General features: G+C 35.8%; 1 protein-coding gene across 1 annotated transcript; it reads right to left on the bottom strand.

Annotated features, from left to right (window-relative positions):
• Window positions 1-2,528: 2,528 nt before the first annotated feature.
• On the bottom strand, window positions 2,529-5,832 carry LOC140168102 (uncharacterized). Its single transcript, XM_072191408.1, has one exon. It carries the CDS (start codon window positions 5,143-5,145, stop codon window positions 3,970-3,972), a length of 1,176 nt encoding a protein of 391 aa, XP_072047509.1. The 5' UTR covers window positions 5,146-5,832; the 3' UTR covers window positions 2,529-3,969.
• Window positions 5,833-15,918: the final 10,086 nt, after the last annotated feature.

The following is a 15,918-nucleotide window of genomic DNA, read 5'->3' as shown; positions in this document are numbered from 1 at the left end:
TATAATATGTTGTAACTGTTTTGGATGAGCAGTAAACGTTTGATCACGACAGCGGTCCTAAATGGATGAAATGATAATTTGAGATCTTTGTCAATATTTTTCTTGAATAATATTGATACCTTTTAAAAAAAATATTGAGAATATCAATTAAGAAAAACTAGAAGAGGGAGACGATGTAAGAGAAAATAGTATGTGTGATGAACCCGCATATTCTTATCTTCAGTAAATTGCACTCTGTGTAAAAGCAGTAACTGATATATCATTATATTACATAATGCTATCTTCAGTAGATAGCACTTTGTGTAAAAGGAGAGGCTGACATCAGTTTTACGTATTGCTATCTTCAGTAGAAAACACTTGCATATAACAAGCAGCTCGTATCACACTCTTGAAAAAGGTCTATGACTAAACTCCTGGTAAAATAAGATCTCGCTAGATTTCTAGTCCATTTTGACCAGAACCCAATCCCTGTCAAAATTAACACTATACTATTTGGGTCAAATTTGACACGGATTTAGTCAAATTTGACATGATTTCTAGTCATTTGAATAGAGTTCTAGTAAGAATCTGGGCATATACTCAAATTCGATTATACCTTTTTAAATATATAGTGCAATGATTATATACATGTATAGTACCTTTTTAATGGTGCATACATTGTTATCTTCAGTAGATAGCATCTGTGTATAACAAATATACCTTATAGCAAATATCAAACATAATTTGCTATCTTCTGTAGATAGCAAATGTGTATAAAAGACGCAGAAGAAGAAGCAAAAGAAGAGGAGTAATTAAGAAGAAGAATGAGGAGAAGAAGGAGGAGAAGAAGAAGAAGAAGAGGAGGAGGAGGAGGAAAATGAGGAGAAGAGGAGGAGGAAGATGATGATGATGAAGAATAGGAAGAAGAGGAAGAAGAAGATGAATTGGAGGAAGACGAAGACGAAGAAGGGGAAGAAAAGAAGAAGAAGAAGAAGAAGAAGAAGAAGAAGAAGAAGAAGAAAAAGAGGAAGAAGAAGAAAAAGAGGAAGAAGAAGTAAGAAGAAGGCGAAGAAGAAGAGGAGGAGGAAGAAGAATGAAAGGAAAGAAAAGATGAATTGGAGGAGGGCAAAGACGAAGAAGAAGATGAAAATAAGAAGAAGAAGGAGGAGGAGGAGGAGGAGGAAGGAAGAAGAAGAAAAAAAGGAAGAAGAAGAAGGAAGGAAGAAGAAGACGAAGAGGAAAAGGAAGAAGAATAGGAGGAGGAAGCTCATGATGACGAAGAAGAAGAGGAAGAAGGAAAGGAAAGAAAAGATGAATTGGAGGAAGGCGAAGACGAAGAAGAAGAAGAAAAGAGGAGGAAGTAGAGAGAGAAGATGGTGACGAGGAAGAATAGGGAGAAGAGGGAAAGGAGAAGATAACAAAAGAGAATGCGAAGTATAGAGGAAGAGAAGACAATAGATAAGAAGATAGGATTAATGCTATAATGTTGGCTTGAGGTTGGTCTGAACCATGGAATTATGGAAAACATTTTAGCCTTTTAACTTCTAAACTGTTTATCTAAAGTGTATAAAAGTATACATATTTGGAATGGAAATTACCTTACGAATCCAGTGGTGACATCAGATTAATTTACAAATGCTCAATGTTGGAGAAAATAAAAATGATAGAAATTTGGTAAAAAAATTAAAAATCTAAAATATTTCCGTTCAAACTTTAAGTACACAGGCAAATGAATATAGAATTGAAGAAAACTGGAATTCTTGCTGGGTACTATCTACTTAAAATAGCAATGTGTGCTATCAGCTGCTTGGTATACGCAGATGCTATCTACTGAAGATAGCAATGTGTGATATCAGATTCTTGCTATGTGCTATCTACTGAAGATAGCAATGTGAGATATCAAATGCATGTAAATACATATGATATCTACTAAAGATAGCAACGTGTGGTATAAATTGTAATAACTGCTTGTCATTCGCAGATGCTATCTACTGAAGATTTTTAAAACATGCCATGGTTCAGACCAACCTTAACAAAATCTGTAACATTATAGTTAAAAGTATAATAAAACCTTTTTCATGACTATCATTTTAAATATGAGATCAGACATTCATCTTTAAGACCCGATAGAGTATGTGTAACACGCAAGCAAGACAGACTGTAATGTTGTCTTTCTAGACCCTGGTTGCGCTTGTAGAAATGTCAGATGACGGTGTGTGTGTGTGGTGGGGGTGGGGGCGGTTGTCATGCGTGAGGGTGTGGTGCTCGTGCATGGTGGGAGGGATATGTGTAAAGGAGAGGAAGAGATAAAAAAGGAGAGAGCTATTTCAAAAAATAAAATAAAAAATATTTGATATTAGAAGGACATTCCTCGTATTCAGAAACCTGTGTAAACGTTGCTATCCGAATCCTTAAACTACTCGATTAAAGATCTACATCATAATCATGGAAATATTGACTTCATTATTAATTGTATATCACTTCACTATTATATGCAGTTGAAACGAGACATCCATCAAGCATTGCAACACAAATTTATGTATCTTTATCAACAATAAAATGCGTTTTAATTAAAGACTTTTCTTGTGCAAACACTGTCGTCATGTACACTTCATTCAAAATGTAATTAACAACTTTAACATATGAGACAATTTCTTTTAAAAACTAGAATATAAAATGTGGCATTTAAGGTAATAAAAACACGGTAACTAGATTATGACAACATAGTCAGCATACAAAACTAGTCATGATAGAAGACCGATTTGTATAATCGCGCAAAGTATTATGTTAACGTTTGAATTACAATTACATTTGCTAAAAGGTTGTTATTAGAATAATCAAGCCGTAAAGAATTTAACAAATAAAAGCGCAATATGTATAACATACTCCATCATGTCTGCTTTATATGTAAAACTGCTCTTTTTTATATATTGAATAAAAGAATAGAAGCGTTACGCAAATGAGTTTTACTGGCTACAGTAATTTAATTCGACACTTCTTATAAATAATTACACACCAAATGTGTAGTGATGATTAAGGACTGTGTATTGACTCCGGCAGACGTATTAGGCTATGCCGTTTAAAAAACACGCCCCTTTGTGGAAGATTTTACAACCGAATTCAACAATATATTACCTATTCCAGCTATTCCTGATTCAATCCTTCTCATCCAAGAGCTATGGTAAAGCCGCGGAAGATTTTGGAATTTAAAAAAATCCCAAATAAAGGCCAACTTGGTTTTAAATTCTACTGATTATAATCATTTTGCACATTTTCTAGCAAATGCACCAAAATAATCCACATGGATTAACCATATATTTCAGCTGGGATTAGGATAGCAGATTTATCTTCCACAGGGAGTGTGGATTTTAAACGGAACAGCCCATCTAAACCACTCGACCGATATTCTTAATGAGCGACACATCGAGTGGCAAATAATGACAAAACAAGCAAAATTTTACTATGGCTCCACTAAAATGAAAGAAAACCGTTAGCAGACCTAAATTTAGTCTTTAAGCACAGTCGTTTGACCCATTTTAAAGCTGTGTCATTTTTGTAATATAGGGCTCCATTATTGATGAACATTGTGAGGTTTTTTATGTAGCTGTCAACGCTGTATTACAAAGAGTAATCAAGAACTGGATTCGATAAAGTCATTTTATTATCCACATTTAGTAATAATATACAGTGTTAATGATACACGACCAGATTCTGTCTGTATGATGGGGTACCGTACGTACCGGTTTATAGTCTTTATCACACGGTGCTGGACTTTACGTGTGGTACATGATATAGCTATATTCTATACCAATAATTCGTCACCTCAAAGTACATAATCTTGGTACTATCAACATTCAAGATGTAAAGTGATATGGATAGTACCATTGGTACCTGATGGGTACACGAAGGTACCATATAGATGCACGCTATGTTGTATTCACGGTCCACTATAGAAGGAGTCTGGATGTGCTTATCATCCTTTATCTACAATCATGATATCTGTGGCAGTCGAAAGTTTTCAATATTATCATCGTCTTCAACAGGAATATCTGAATGTTGATATACAGCAAATTTGTCTCTTTTTGCTAACGCCATATAAACCATGTTCTGATTACGTTTGTATTCCAGTTCTGAATACATTTGTTCAGTTGGTACCACCATTGGGTCTTTAGTATGGTGTGAAACATAAAATGTATCATTTGAAGTGTTAAGTTTGTAATATTTACAAAGCATTAGTAACACTAAGATCATAAAGAATACAGCAACGGAGCCAATGGCCGCTGTTGTGATCATCCACATTGAAGACTGTGAATCAGATCCACATATTTCACTGCAATCAGTAATAGTTTTATCAAGTGGCTTAATAAGACTCGTTGTAGGGGTTACTGGCCGCTTAACAGGTGGTGGTAACGTAAAGGGGTTGTTGATATTATGTAAAGTATTCTGAGATACACTTAAGGGTCCAATATGACAGGTACGAGATCGATCTGGGAATGCTTCACTCGTGACAGTACATAAATACACAGTCCCCGAAGACGGTCTCAGTTTAACTATTGCGTGTACCCTATTACCGTACGTTTCTATCGTTCCACCTTTAAGCTTATCTGAAGCACCACTGCTCCACGATAACGATACTTCAGGATTGGCTCTCTCAGAGCTGCAGTTTAACACAATCTCAAAACCAGAATCAGGAGTACCTGATGACGTGTAAGAACACTTGGGGTCCTCTTCTGATGGAAAATACATCACTCCTATTTGCACTGGATCGTATGAAATCTCACGTGGACGACCTGTCTGTGTGTCATACAAGGAACAGGCATAGATACCACTATCAGAACGAGTTACTTTTGTTATCGATAGAAAATGAACGACGCTACCATCATCCAGTTGTCGAACCGCCAGGAAAATACGTTCTTCCTTACCATCCTCGTTTAATGTCACAACTTCATTTACAGATAACCTGTCTGTTTTGTCCACTAAAGTTCTGAATAATGTTATCTCTAAACCTGGTTGAATGTCTCGTACTCGGCAGTGGAGGGATAGTATTGCCCCTTCTTCTACTTCTGCCAGAGGAGCGGTTGCCGTGATGAGCGATGCTCGTGAAGTACGTATTGCTGAAAGCACTGCCACTATCAGCATTGCCCACCTATTGTGTTTATTATACATCTCAAATTCCGTTTCTGCAAAAATACGCAGTGAAGTCTTAATCCAAGTTATTGTTGATGACGTGATAGATAAAAGTATTCCAACAATTTCTACATCAATTGAGGAGTATCAAGATTGGCATAAATTAAAATGTTACATCTCCTCAGTGTCCGTTTTTGTAAACATCCTTAAATCGTCTCGAGTGCCAAGTTTTCATGTTCGTGTACTATCCCGAGAGAGCACTAACTGAGCTAGATCCCCCAGTGGTGTGATTTGGTTTTTGACTCAGCAAATGCGACGACGAACACTTATCAAATTCAGCACCACGCTTCTCCTTGCTAAGGTAATTTATCCCTAAAGCCTGCAGTACCGGCAAAAGTGTAATAGGCCGCGAGAATATTAATGTCGATCTGGCGTGCGTGAAAAGCACCAACAATGCTGTTGTAAATCCAATTTGGACGCAGAAGAAAATACCCAATAAAAGGAGTCACTGTCGATGACGTATCACGTGGTGGTTGATGAAAAAGTGGCGCTTTAATTTTCTGATTTGTCAAACAGGTATTGTTATGAATACGCTTTGACAAATTTTCTGATTAAAATAAACAGATTAGCTGTTAAATTACATACACAGATATTTATATCTGTGAGAACCGTGATTGCAAAGAAACAGACAATAAAAGTATATTTGTAAGGACACAATACTGTTATTAAAAGTAAACGTATTGTCGAGGTAGAAGTAATTAAGTGAGCGGCGCACAGTTTTAACCTGTTCTAACGTATTGTATGTTTGCCTTGAAGCACAATGCAATTCCAGACACTGACCTGGACTCGCTCCGAATGGACTCGCTCGGTGAATATTTCGATCCAACACTTCAGATATTAAATAACTGTAAGCTGATATTACATGCTTATTAACTGTGAAATACTATATAAATAAACCTCACAGTGATTCAGTTTTGTTTTAAAGATATTAAAGATGTACGTGTTGATGAAATCACAATATGAGGATGATAAAATAATATCTTGACACGTTTTGGAGGTCCATTCTACGGACAGTCTTTAGGCGAAACGGTAGGAGGGACGCTACATGAGCACTGGTCAATACTCTGCTCTAGATCTGGTGAACTGAAAAATGACTATGCTTATTTCCATTTATATGAAATCTTAGCCAAAAGCATGGTGAAGAAATTAACTTTGGTGGCCAGTGGAAATCTAACCTCGGATGTAACCCTTCCACTCACCCCAGGACGAACACCGACCAATTTAATGAATGGATTTATAAAATTGTCATGGTCATGATTGTACCGGTCTTTCCTCTTACTGCTATTGATGTGCATCTTCCACGATGGTTTTGCACTTATTATTCTTACTGTTTTATTGTTATGCGAACGGTGTGTGCAGGGGTGGGTGGGATCGGGTGGGGTGTGTGGGTGTTTGTAGGGTGTAATTATTTGATCATAATATTTAATCATATTTTTGCATGGAAATAACTGGAAATCTAGGGGATAGACATTCTTAATAAATCCATTATACTCTCCCACATGTATAGGGGTGGGGGTGTTGGTAGTTGGAATAGGTAAAGATGGGGTGTGTGGAGGGTGTATTAGGGGTGGGGTGGGAGTGTAGGTGTAATAGTGTATAGTTGAAATCTTCGAACATTACTTGTGTGGTTTCATAACCAACATTCTTGCAAGGAGAAAGAAAGTCTACATTAGAAACAATTTTGTAAAGTACTTTGTACTCTCCTGCATGGGGGTGTGTGGGGGAAGGGGGGGGGGGAGGGGTAGGAAAGTCTACATTAGTAAGTGTGCCACGTATTGTATACTGTGCTGTATGACTTTGTATGTAGGTTGTGGGGGAGAGGGGATGCATATTCTGTATATGTGGAGTTGGAGGAGTATGTGGCTGAATTCGTCAAGCATTTTTACTTGTGTGGTTTCATATGCATTTTTTTTTCAAGGAGGCTCAAAGGAAGTAACGTCTATAAGTAGGCCTAATTTGGTCAAATACTGTATACTCTCCTACATGTGGGGTGGGTGTGGGGGAGTGGGTGGTGGTGGGAGAGTATTGGTAGGAGAGAGGGTATAATTATGCGTGGTTGAATTCTTTGAGCATTTTTCCTTGCGAAATTCCATAACCATATTTTTGCTAGGAGACCCAAAGGAAGGAAAGTCAACATTAGAAATAATTTTGTCAAGTACTATGTATATATGTACTCTCCGGGGTGTATGTAGGTGTGTATGGGGTGGGGATGTGGAGTGGGGAGTGGGATGGTAGTGGGGGTGTGTTGGTAGTGGACGTATGATAGTGCGTGGTTGAATTCTTTGAGCATTTTTGCTTGCGTAGTTCAATAACCATATTTGTCAATTTATATAGTATAGCATCTAGCAAGAATCTGATATCAACCCAGTGCTATCTTCAGTAGATAGCATCTGCGTATGGCAAGCAGTTAATGCAATTTACCACGCTTTGCTATCTATTGTATACTTGTACTCTCCAGCATGGGGGTTCATGGGGGGGGGGGGGAGTAGAAAGGAAAGTCTTCATTATAGTAAGCGTGCCAAGTATTATGTACTCTCCTATCCTGCATGACTATGTGTGTATGAGGTGTGTGGGGGGTCAGGGAATGTCTATTTGTGTAGGAATATGTGGTTAGATTCTTTGAAAACACACCTTAGGCTATTTTAGGTCTAAAAAGTAATACCCATCTGGTCTAATGGTAAATCCGGCCCTAAGTTTGAAATAGCTCAATGGTAAATGACTTAATCGGCCAATTTTGTGTCGATACTGAAATTTTCGGTTGGGGCATGCAATACAAGAAGCATGTCGGAAATAGCCTTCTTGACCACCTTTTTCGACTTTTCTTTTTGGGTTGACCATTTTATTGTTTTATTTGTTTTAGTCAATATATATAGGTGTTTTTATGCAGTTAGCATTTCAAAAGATTTCTATTTCTTTGTCTTCCAGAAGTCAAGTATTTTGTCGAGTATATTGATAATAATCGTATGGCACTATATATCGTAGGCCTATGGATTCCCTCTTTCTCTTCCCTTCTCTCCCCATCTTTTTCCTCTCTCTCTTCCCTCCTTTCTCTTTTTCCCTGCATTAGGGGCGGGGGTCCAAATAGACAATTTTTCCAGGCTTATTGACAATAATCGCATGGTAATGCATATCGTATGGATTCCCCATCTCTTTTCCCCTCCTCTCCCTCTCTCCCCCTCTCTTTTCCCCTCCTCTCCCTCTCTCCCTCGCTTTTTTTTTCCTATCTCTCTCCTTTAGCGCTAGGGGCGGGGCCCAAATAGGCATTTTTTGCCGGGGGCGATCGCCCCTGCCTCCGGCAGAAGTATATTTTTGCAAGGAGGTCCAATGGAAGGAAAGTCTACATAATTAGTAATTTTTGTCTGGCATTGTCCCAGCAAACACGAAACGTTTTCGACATCATTCGCAAAAGGTTATAAAAGGTTGTCAGAAAACGTTTAAATGTCGGGTTATATTAAGGGTACAAAACGTTTTCATAACATTAAAAAAACATTTTTGATAATCTACTACCCAGCAACACAAAACGTTTTAATAACATTCCAAAAACATTTTTGAAAACTTGATACAGAACATTCTAAACAGAATTTTATTTTGAGGTTGAAAAAACATTTTGCGAAAAATGTTTGCCCAATAACGTTTTAAAAATGTTATCATAACCTTTATATAACCAACATTTAAATGTTATTAAAACATTTCTGTGTTTGCTGGGTGCAATTATTTTCACATAATGTTATTTAAGTGTTGACAAAATATTTTGGCAAAAAAATGTTTGCAAAAATAGTTTACAATAGCATTTTGAACACATTGTAAAAATATTGTTGTAGTGGGTTTTCATACAAAACGTTTTAAAACGTTTTCATGACCTTTATATAACCCGACATTTTAATATTATTAAAACGTTTTTACCTAAACCAAAAGCCAAAATATAACTTATTTAAAACGTTTTAAAAACGTTTTTGTGTTTGCTGGGTGTTTTCTTACAAAACGTTTTAAAACGTTTTCATGACCTTTATATAACCCGACATTTTAATATTATTAAAACGTTTTTACCTAAACCAAAAGCCAAAATATAACTTCTTTAAAACGTTTTTGTGTTTACTGGGGTGTACTCTCACTCGTATGTATATTGCATTGTGGTCCAAAACAAAAGGTAAGAATGAGTTGTAAAGGCCACGTGATGCATGTGAGGGATAAAATGGATGGGGAGGGGTGCGTGTGTGTCAGATGGGGGTGGGGGGTACGTAAGAGCATTTTAAAGCACTGATTTTATGTACAAAGCTATTTTTATAATGCAATGTTTCTTGCTTTTCAAGCCCGCATCTTGTTATCTTATACTTCACAGACGTTGACCTTTCGATTTCCTCATCCGTCTCCGACTTTAATGATCAGGACCCTATTTGTGACTTGAGAAAATCACATAAGCTTATATATTCTTTGATAAATGTCAAATCGGAATAGGTCTCAGGAACTGCGGTATTATTTTATACAATTTCGTAACGAAAATATAATTTAGTCTCACTGGTTGATATTTCAAAGGGAAACTGCTGTCATAGTCACCTACAGATCAAAAGTTATTGTTACATTTTTATGGTTAGTTTGAAATAAGCCAGTTAACTATAAGTAATAGTTAACTATAAGTAATAGTTTAGTGTAAGAACTAGTTAGTTAACTATAAGTAATAGTTAACTATAAGTAATAGTTAACTGTAAGTAATAGGTAACTTAAGTAATAGTTAACTATATAAGTAATAGTTAACTATAAGTAATAGTTAACTGTAAGTAATAGGTAACTATAAGTAATAGTTAACTATATAAGTAATAGTTAACTATAAGTAATAAATAACTATATATTCAAAAGGACCTTTAGAATAATTTGAGGATTCTTCTACCATTTTGTGTTTTTTTTATATCTTTACCAACTTGGCGTTCAATTTGGTTACGAAGTGGTTGCGTAAAGAAAAAAGATAAAAAGCTCCTATGTGTATTTGAATTAAGGGCTGGGGTATGAGCGACCTTGAAGTACCGGTATCTGGAGAGGGGAAGCAATGAGTTACCCCAAATCACAGCGGCAGGTAGTGACTGGGCCGCCGAGTGCTAATATATATTTATTTTGGAAGGTTCGTGTTTGTTTTAAATTTTGGGGCGTTTTTCCAAAATTTGATATTTTTGTGATATTTCAAAAAAGCGACATGCCAAAGACAACTCTTTGGGCACATAGTTTGTTATTGTTATTGCAGTTCTTTTCCACATACCTACGTTAACATTCGAGTGGGTGATTTACTAATATTATATATTTTATGACTGCAATTTGGCGTTTTCAATGCGATTTACACGTATCATGAAATTAACGCAAATATCTAGTCACGCTGCTTTTAGAATTATTACCTGATCGTCGGCTTTTGCAGGCAACAGAATGCAGATCGGCTCACGATAGATGTCGTATTCCTCTATGTGGTTCACTTATTAATAAAATGAGTTTGTATTCCTTGTAACAACACACACATTGCCGTCTGATAACCGGGTCTGGTACTGATTTTGGGACAGCCATAGACTTCAGCGCCGTATCAAATCTCATAAAAACCACACGACTGACGACTATGTGTTTATGTTTCCCGCACGAAAGCTTGTGTCTACATCTATTACTATACTTCTTTGGAAACGTTGACCTTTGACCATTCTTTGTATAACGCCCTGATATGACCTTGATATCTTCGCTTGATTGGGTACGTTATAGCATCCATTTCATTGACTTGTTAGGACTTGGTCAGTAGATAATACTATACAGGGATACAATAGTTTAACATGGTGTGTGAGCATGGTGAAAGACTCATTATTGATTAGGCGCGGACATATTAAAGGCACAGGTCCTTTGCGTGTATAGCAGAAAATTATAATAGAATGTGTGAATAGAATGTTTGGAATTTTGCAACTAAAATACTAACTGCATTCTGCATTATGTATTTATTTATTTATTTTGGCCTATGCCTATTTTATTTATTTACTGACTTATTTATTTATTTTATTTATTTGGTATATTAGTTAGTAGGCCTAGTTTAATAGTAATATTCCACGATAGGCCTACGTCGGTTTATTATTGATTGTTGATAACTTGACAACTTGATTAATTGATCGATTGATAGTCATTTCACATTATATTCCTAGTTTATAGGCCAATTTGAATAGCATCGTACATTAGATAAATAGACCTATCAGTATTGATTTATTCTATTCAGCAATATCAAGGATTACTATCAAACTTCTCATAGCTAATTGTCAGTTGGCTCAGGGGTAACGCAGTAGGTTTTACAACAAGGAGGTCCCGGGTTCGATTCCCACCTCTGCCTATTTTTTGCAAGGCTGAGAAAAAAATGAAATTTCTGGACTGCAAACTTATTTGGCGCGCGATCTGAGCTGGTCCTTTTCTGGTGGCTGTGTCTGTTACAGGCACACTCCCTCTGCATCCAAACCAGGTTCACGCTCATTATACCTCCCTTAAGTCTGTACCTAATTAGTTTCCCCTTGTTAATACCAGCCATTATAATTATTGATATTTTTGTTTTGTTTTGCTTTGTTTTGTTTTGTCAATAATACGTAATACAACTAATCAGTAGATAAATATGGAGACAAAAAATACAAAACAATAAATCATAAATTTATATAATATATCTATAGTCAGCGGATTGTTATACATGAATAACTATAAATTATTCCTTACATAATTACGACACACGATGAAAATACTGCGGTTTATACGAAAGATAGACATGTTTTATTTCTCTTCTTTATCTATAGTCGTTAAATGTTTTATGGTAAATAAAATATGTGTATAAGCAGATTGCATTCAGTATCTACATTCGCTTATGACTCCTTTTAACTACTGTAATAATGGACTTATGCCTACTGCGACAATTTATTAGATAAAATAAAAACAAGCTTTATGTTGCATGAGCTGCTGAAAGGTAACTGTTTGCTGGTTTATTGTTAGATCTTTATTTCCATAAAGATATTTGGATCTTGTTCTATTATTTAAAACAAACAACATGCCCTAACAAGTTTGTACCATGTCTTGCTGGAGGAAGTACACTGTTCATCATTACAAACTGATCTAATTGAAGACCAAAGATTGGTCGCGTGTGAAAATTGATGGGTTTCATTTGCTTAATGTGTATCAAACAGTGTTGATATATAATGGTATATCATCTAGCAAGAATCTAATATCAACACAGTGCTGTCTTCAGTAGATAGCATCTGCGAATGACAAGCAGTTATTACAATTTACCACGCATTGCTATCTTTAGTAGATATCATATGTATTTACATGCGTCTGATATCACACATTGCTATCTTCAGTAGATAGCACCTAGCAAGAATCTGATATCACACATTGCTATCTTCAGTAGATAGTATCTGCGTATATCAAGCAGCTGATAGCACGCATTGCTATCTTTAGTAGATATCATATGTATTTACATGCATCTTATATCACACCTTGCTATCTTCAGTAGATAGCACCTAGCAAGAATCTGATATCACACATTGCTATCTTCAGTAGATAGCATCTGCGTATATCAAGCAGCTGATAGCACGTATTGCTATCTTTAGTAGATATCATATGTATTTACATGCGTCTGATATCACACATTGCTATCTTAAGTAGATAGTACCTAGCAAGAATCTGATATCAAACATTGCTATCTTCAGTAGATAGCATATGCGTATATCAAGCAGCTGATAGCACGTATTGCTATCTTTAGTAGATATCATATGTATTTACATGCGTCTGATATCACACATTGCTATCTTAAGTAGATAGTACCTAGCAAGAATCTGATATCACACATTGCTATCTTCAGTAGATAGCATCTGCATATATCAAGCATCTGATAGCACGCATTGCTATCTTTAGTAGATAATTATCATATGTATTTACACGCGTCTGATATCTCACATTGCTATCTTCAGTAGATAGCACCTAGGAAGAATCTGATATCACACATTGCTATCTTCAGTAGATAGCATCTGCGTATATCAAGCAGCTGATAGCACGCATTGCTATCTTTAGTAAGTATCATATGTATTTACATGCATCTGATATCACACATTGCTATCTTCAGTAGATAGCACCTAGCAAGAATCTGATATCACACATTGCTATCTTCAGTAGATAGCATCTGCGTATATCAAGCAGCTGATAGCACGCATTGCTATCTTTAGTAGATATCATATGTATTTACATTCATCTGATATCAAACATTGCTATCTTCAGTAGATAGCACCTAGTAAGAATCTGATATCACTCATTGCTATCTTCAGTAGATATCATATGTATTTACATTCATCTGATATCAAACATTGCTATCTTCAGTAGATAGCATCTGCGTATATCAAGCAGCTGATAGCACGCATTGCTATCTTTAGTAAATATCATATGTATTTACATTCATCTGATATCACACATTGCTATCTTAAGTAGATAGCACCTATATAGCAAGAATCTGATATCAAACATTGCTATCTTCAGTAGATAGCATCTGCGTATATCAAGCAGCTGATAGCACGCATTGTTATCTTTAGTAGATATCATATGTATTTACATTCATCTGATATCACACATTGCTATCTTAAGTAGATAGCACCTATATAGCAAGAATCTGATATCAAACATTGCTATCTTCAGTAGATAGCATCTGCGTATATCAAGCAGCTGATAGCACGCATTGTTATCTTTAGTAGATATCATATGTATTTACATTCATCTGATATCACACATTGCTATCTTAAGTAGATAGCACCTATATAGCAAGAATCTGATATCAAACATTGCTATCTTCAGGAGATAGCATCTGCGTATATCAAGCAGCTGATAGCACGCATTGTTATCTTTAGTAGATATCATATGTATTTACATTCATCTGATATCACACATTGCTATCTTAAGTAGATAGCACCTATATAGCAAGAATCTGATATCAAACATTGCTATCTTCAGTAGATAGCATCTGCGTATATCAAGCAGCTGATAGCATGCATTGCTAACTTTAGTAGATATCATATGTATTTACATTCATCTGATATCACACATTGCTATCTTAAGTAGATAGCACCTATATAGCAAGAATCTGATATCAAACATTGCTATCTTCAGTAGATAGCATATGCGTATATCAAGCAGCTGATAGCATGCATTGCTAACTTTAGTAGATATCATATGTATTTACATTCATCTGATATCACACATTGCTATCTTAAGTAGATAGCACCTATATAGCAAGAATCTGATATCAAACATTGCTATCTTCAGTAGATAGCATCTGCGTATATCAAGCAGCTGATAGCACGCATTGTTATCTTTAGTAGATATAATATGTATTTACATTCATCTGATATCACACATTGCTATCTTAAGTAGATAGCACCTAGCAAGAATCTGATATCAAACATTGCTATCTTCTATAGCATATGCGTATATCAAGCAGCTGATAGCACGCATTGCTATCGTTAGTAGATATCATATGTATTTACATTCATCTGATATCACACATTGCTATCTTAAGTAGATAGCACCTAGCAAGAATCTGATATCAAACATTGCTATCTTCAGTAGATAGCATATGCGTATATCAAGCAGCTGATAGCATGCATTGCTAACTTTAGTAGATATCATATGTATTTACATTCATCTGATATCACACATTGCTATCTTAAGTAGATAGCACCTAGCAAGAATCTGATATCAAACATTGCTATCTTCAGTAGATAGCATATGCGTATATCAAGCAGTGATAACACGCATTGCTATCTTTAGTAGATATCATATGTATTTACATTCATCTGATATCAAACATTGCTATCTTAAGTAGATAGCACCTAGCAAGAATCTGATACCACACATTGCTATCTTCAGTAGATAGCATCTGCGTATATCAAGCAGCTGATAGCACGCATTGCTATCTTTAGTAGATATCATATGTATTTACATGCATCTGATATCACACATTGCTATCTTCAGTAGATAGCACCTAGCAAGAATCTGATATCAAACATTGCTATCTTCAGTAGATAGCATCTGCGTATATCAAGCAGCTGATAGCACGCATTGCTATCTTTAGTAGATATCATATAATAATATTAATAATAATAATATTTATTTCTTATATAGCGCAATTACATCAAAAGAACTCAAGGCGCTTATGTATCTACATGCATCTGATATCACACATTGCTATCTTAAGTAGATATCACCTAGCAAGAATCTGATACCACACATTGCTATCATCAGTAGATAGCATCTGCGTATATCAAGCAGCTGATAGCACGCATTACTATCTTTAGTAGATATCATATGTATTTACATGCATCTGATATCACACATTGCTATCTTAAGTAGATAGCACCTAGCAAGAATCTGATATCACACATTGCTATTTCAGTAGATACGGTAGCATCTGCGTATATCAAGCAGCTGATAGCACGCATTGCTATCTTTAGTAGATATCATATGCATTTACATGCATCTGATATTACACATTGCTATCTTAAGTAGATAGCACCTAGCAAGAATCTGATATCAAACATTGCTATCTTCAGTAGATAGCATGCATATGTGTTTAACATGCTCCGATATCACATATTACTATCTCCAGTAGATAGCGTATGTGTTTAACATGCACCCGACACAACACATTGCTATCTTCAGGAGATTATATATGTGTTTGACATGCACTCGATGACGCCACACACTGCTATCTTCAGTAAA

The sequence above is a fragment of the Amphiura filiformis genome, chromosome 13, assembly GCF_039555335.1.
Source record: "Amphiura filiformis chromosome 13, Afil_fr2py, whole genome shotgun sequence".
Classification (NCBI taxonomy): Eukaryota; Metazoa; Echinodermata; class Ophiuroidea; order Amphilepidida; family Amphiuridae; genus Amphiura; species Amphiura filiformis.
The sequence above is the reverse complement of the archived record's forward strand: the minus strand, read 5'-3'. Positions and strand labels throughout refer to the sequence as shown.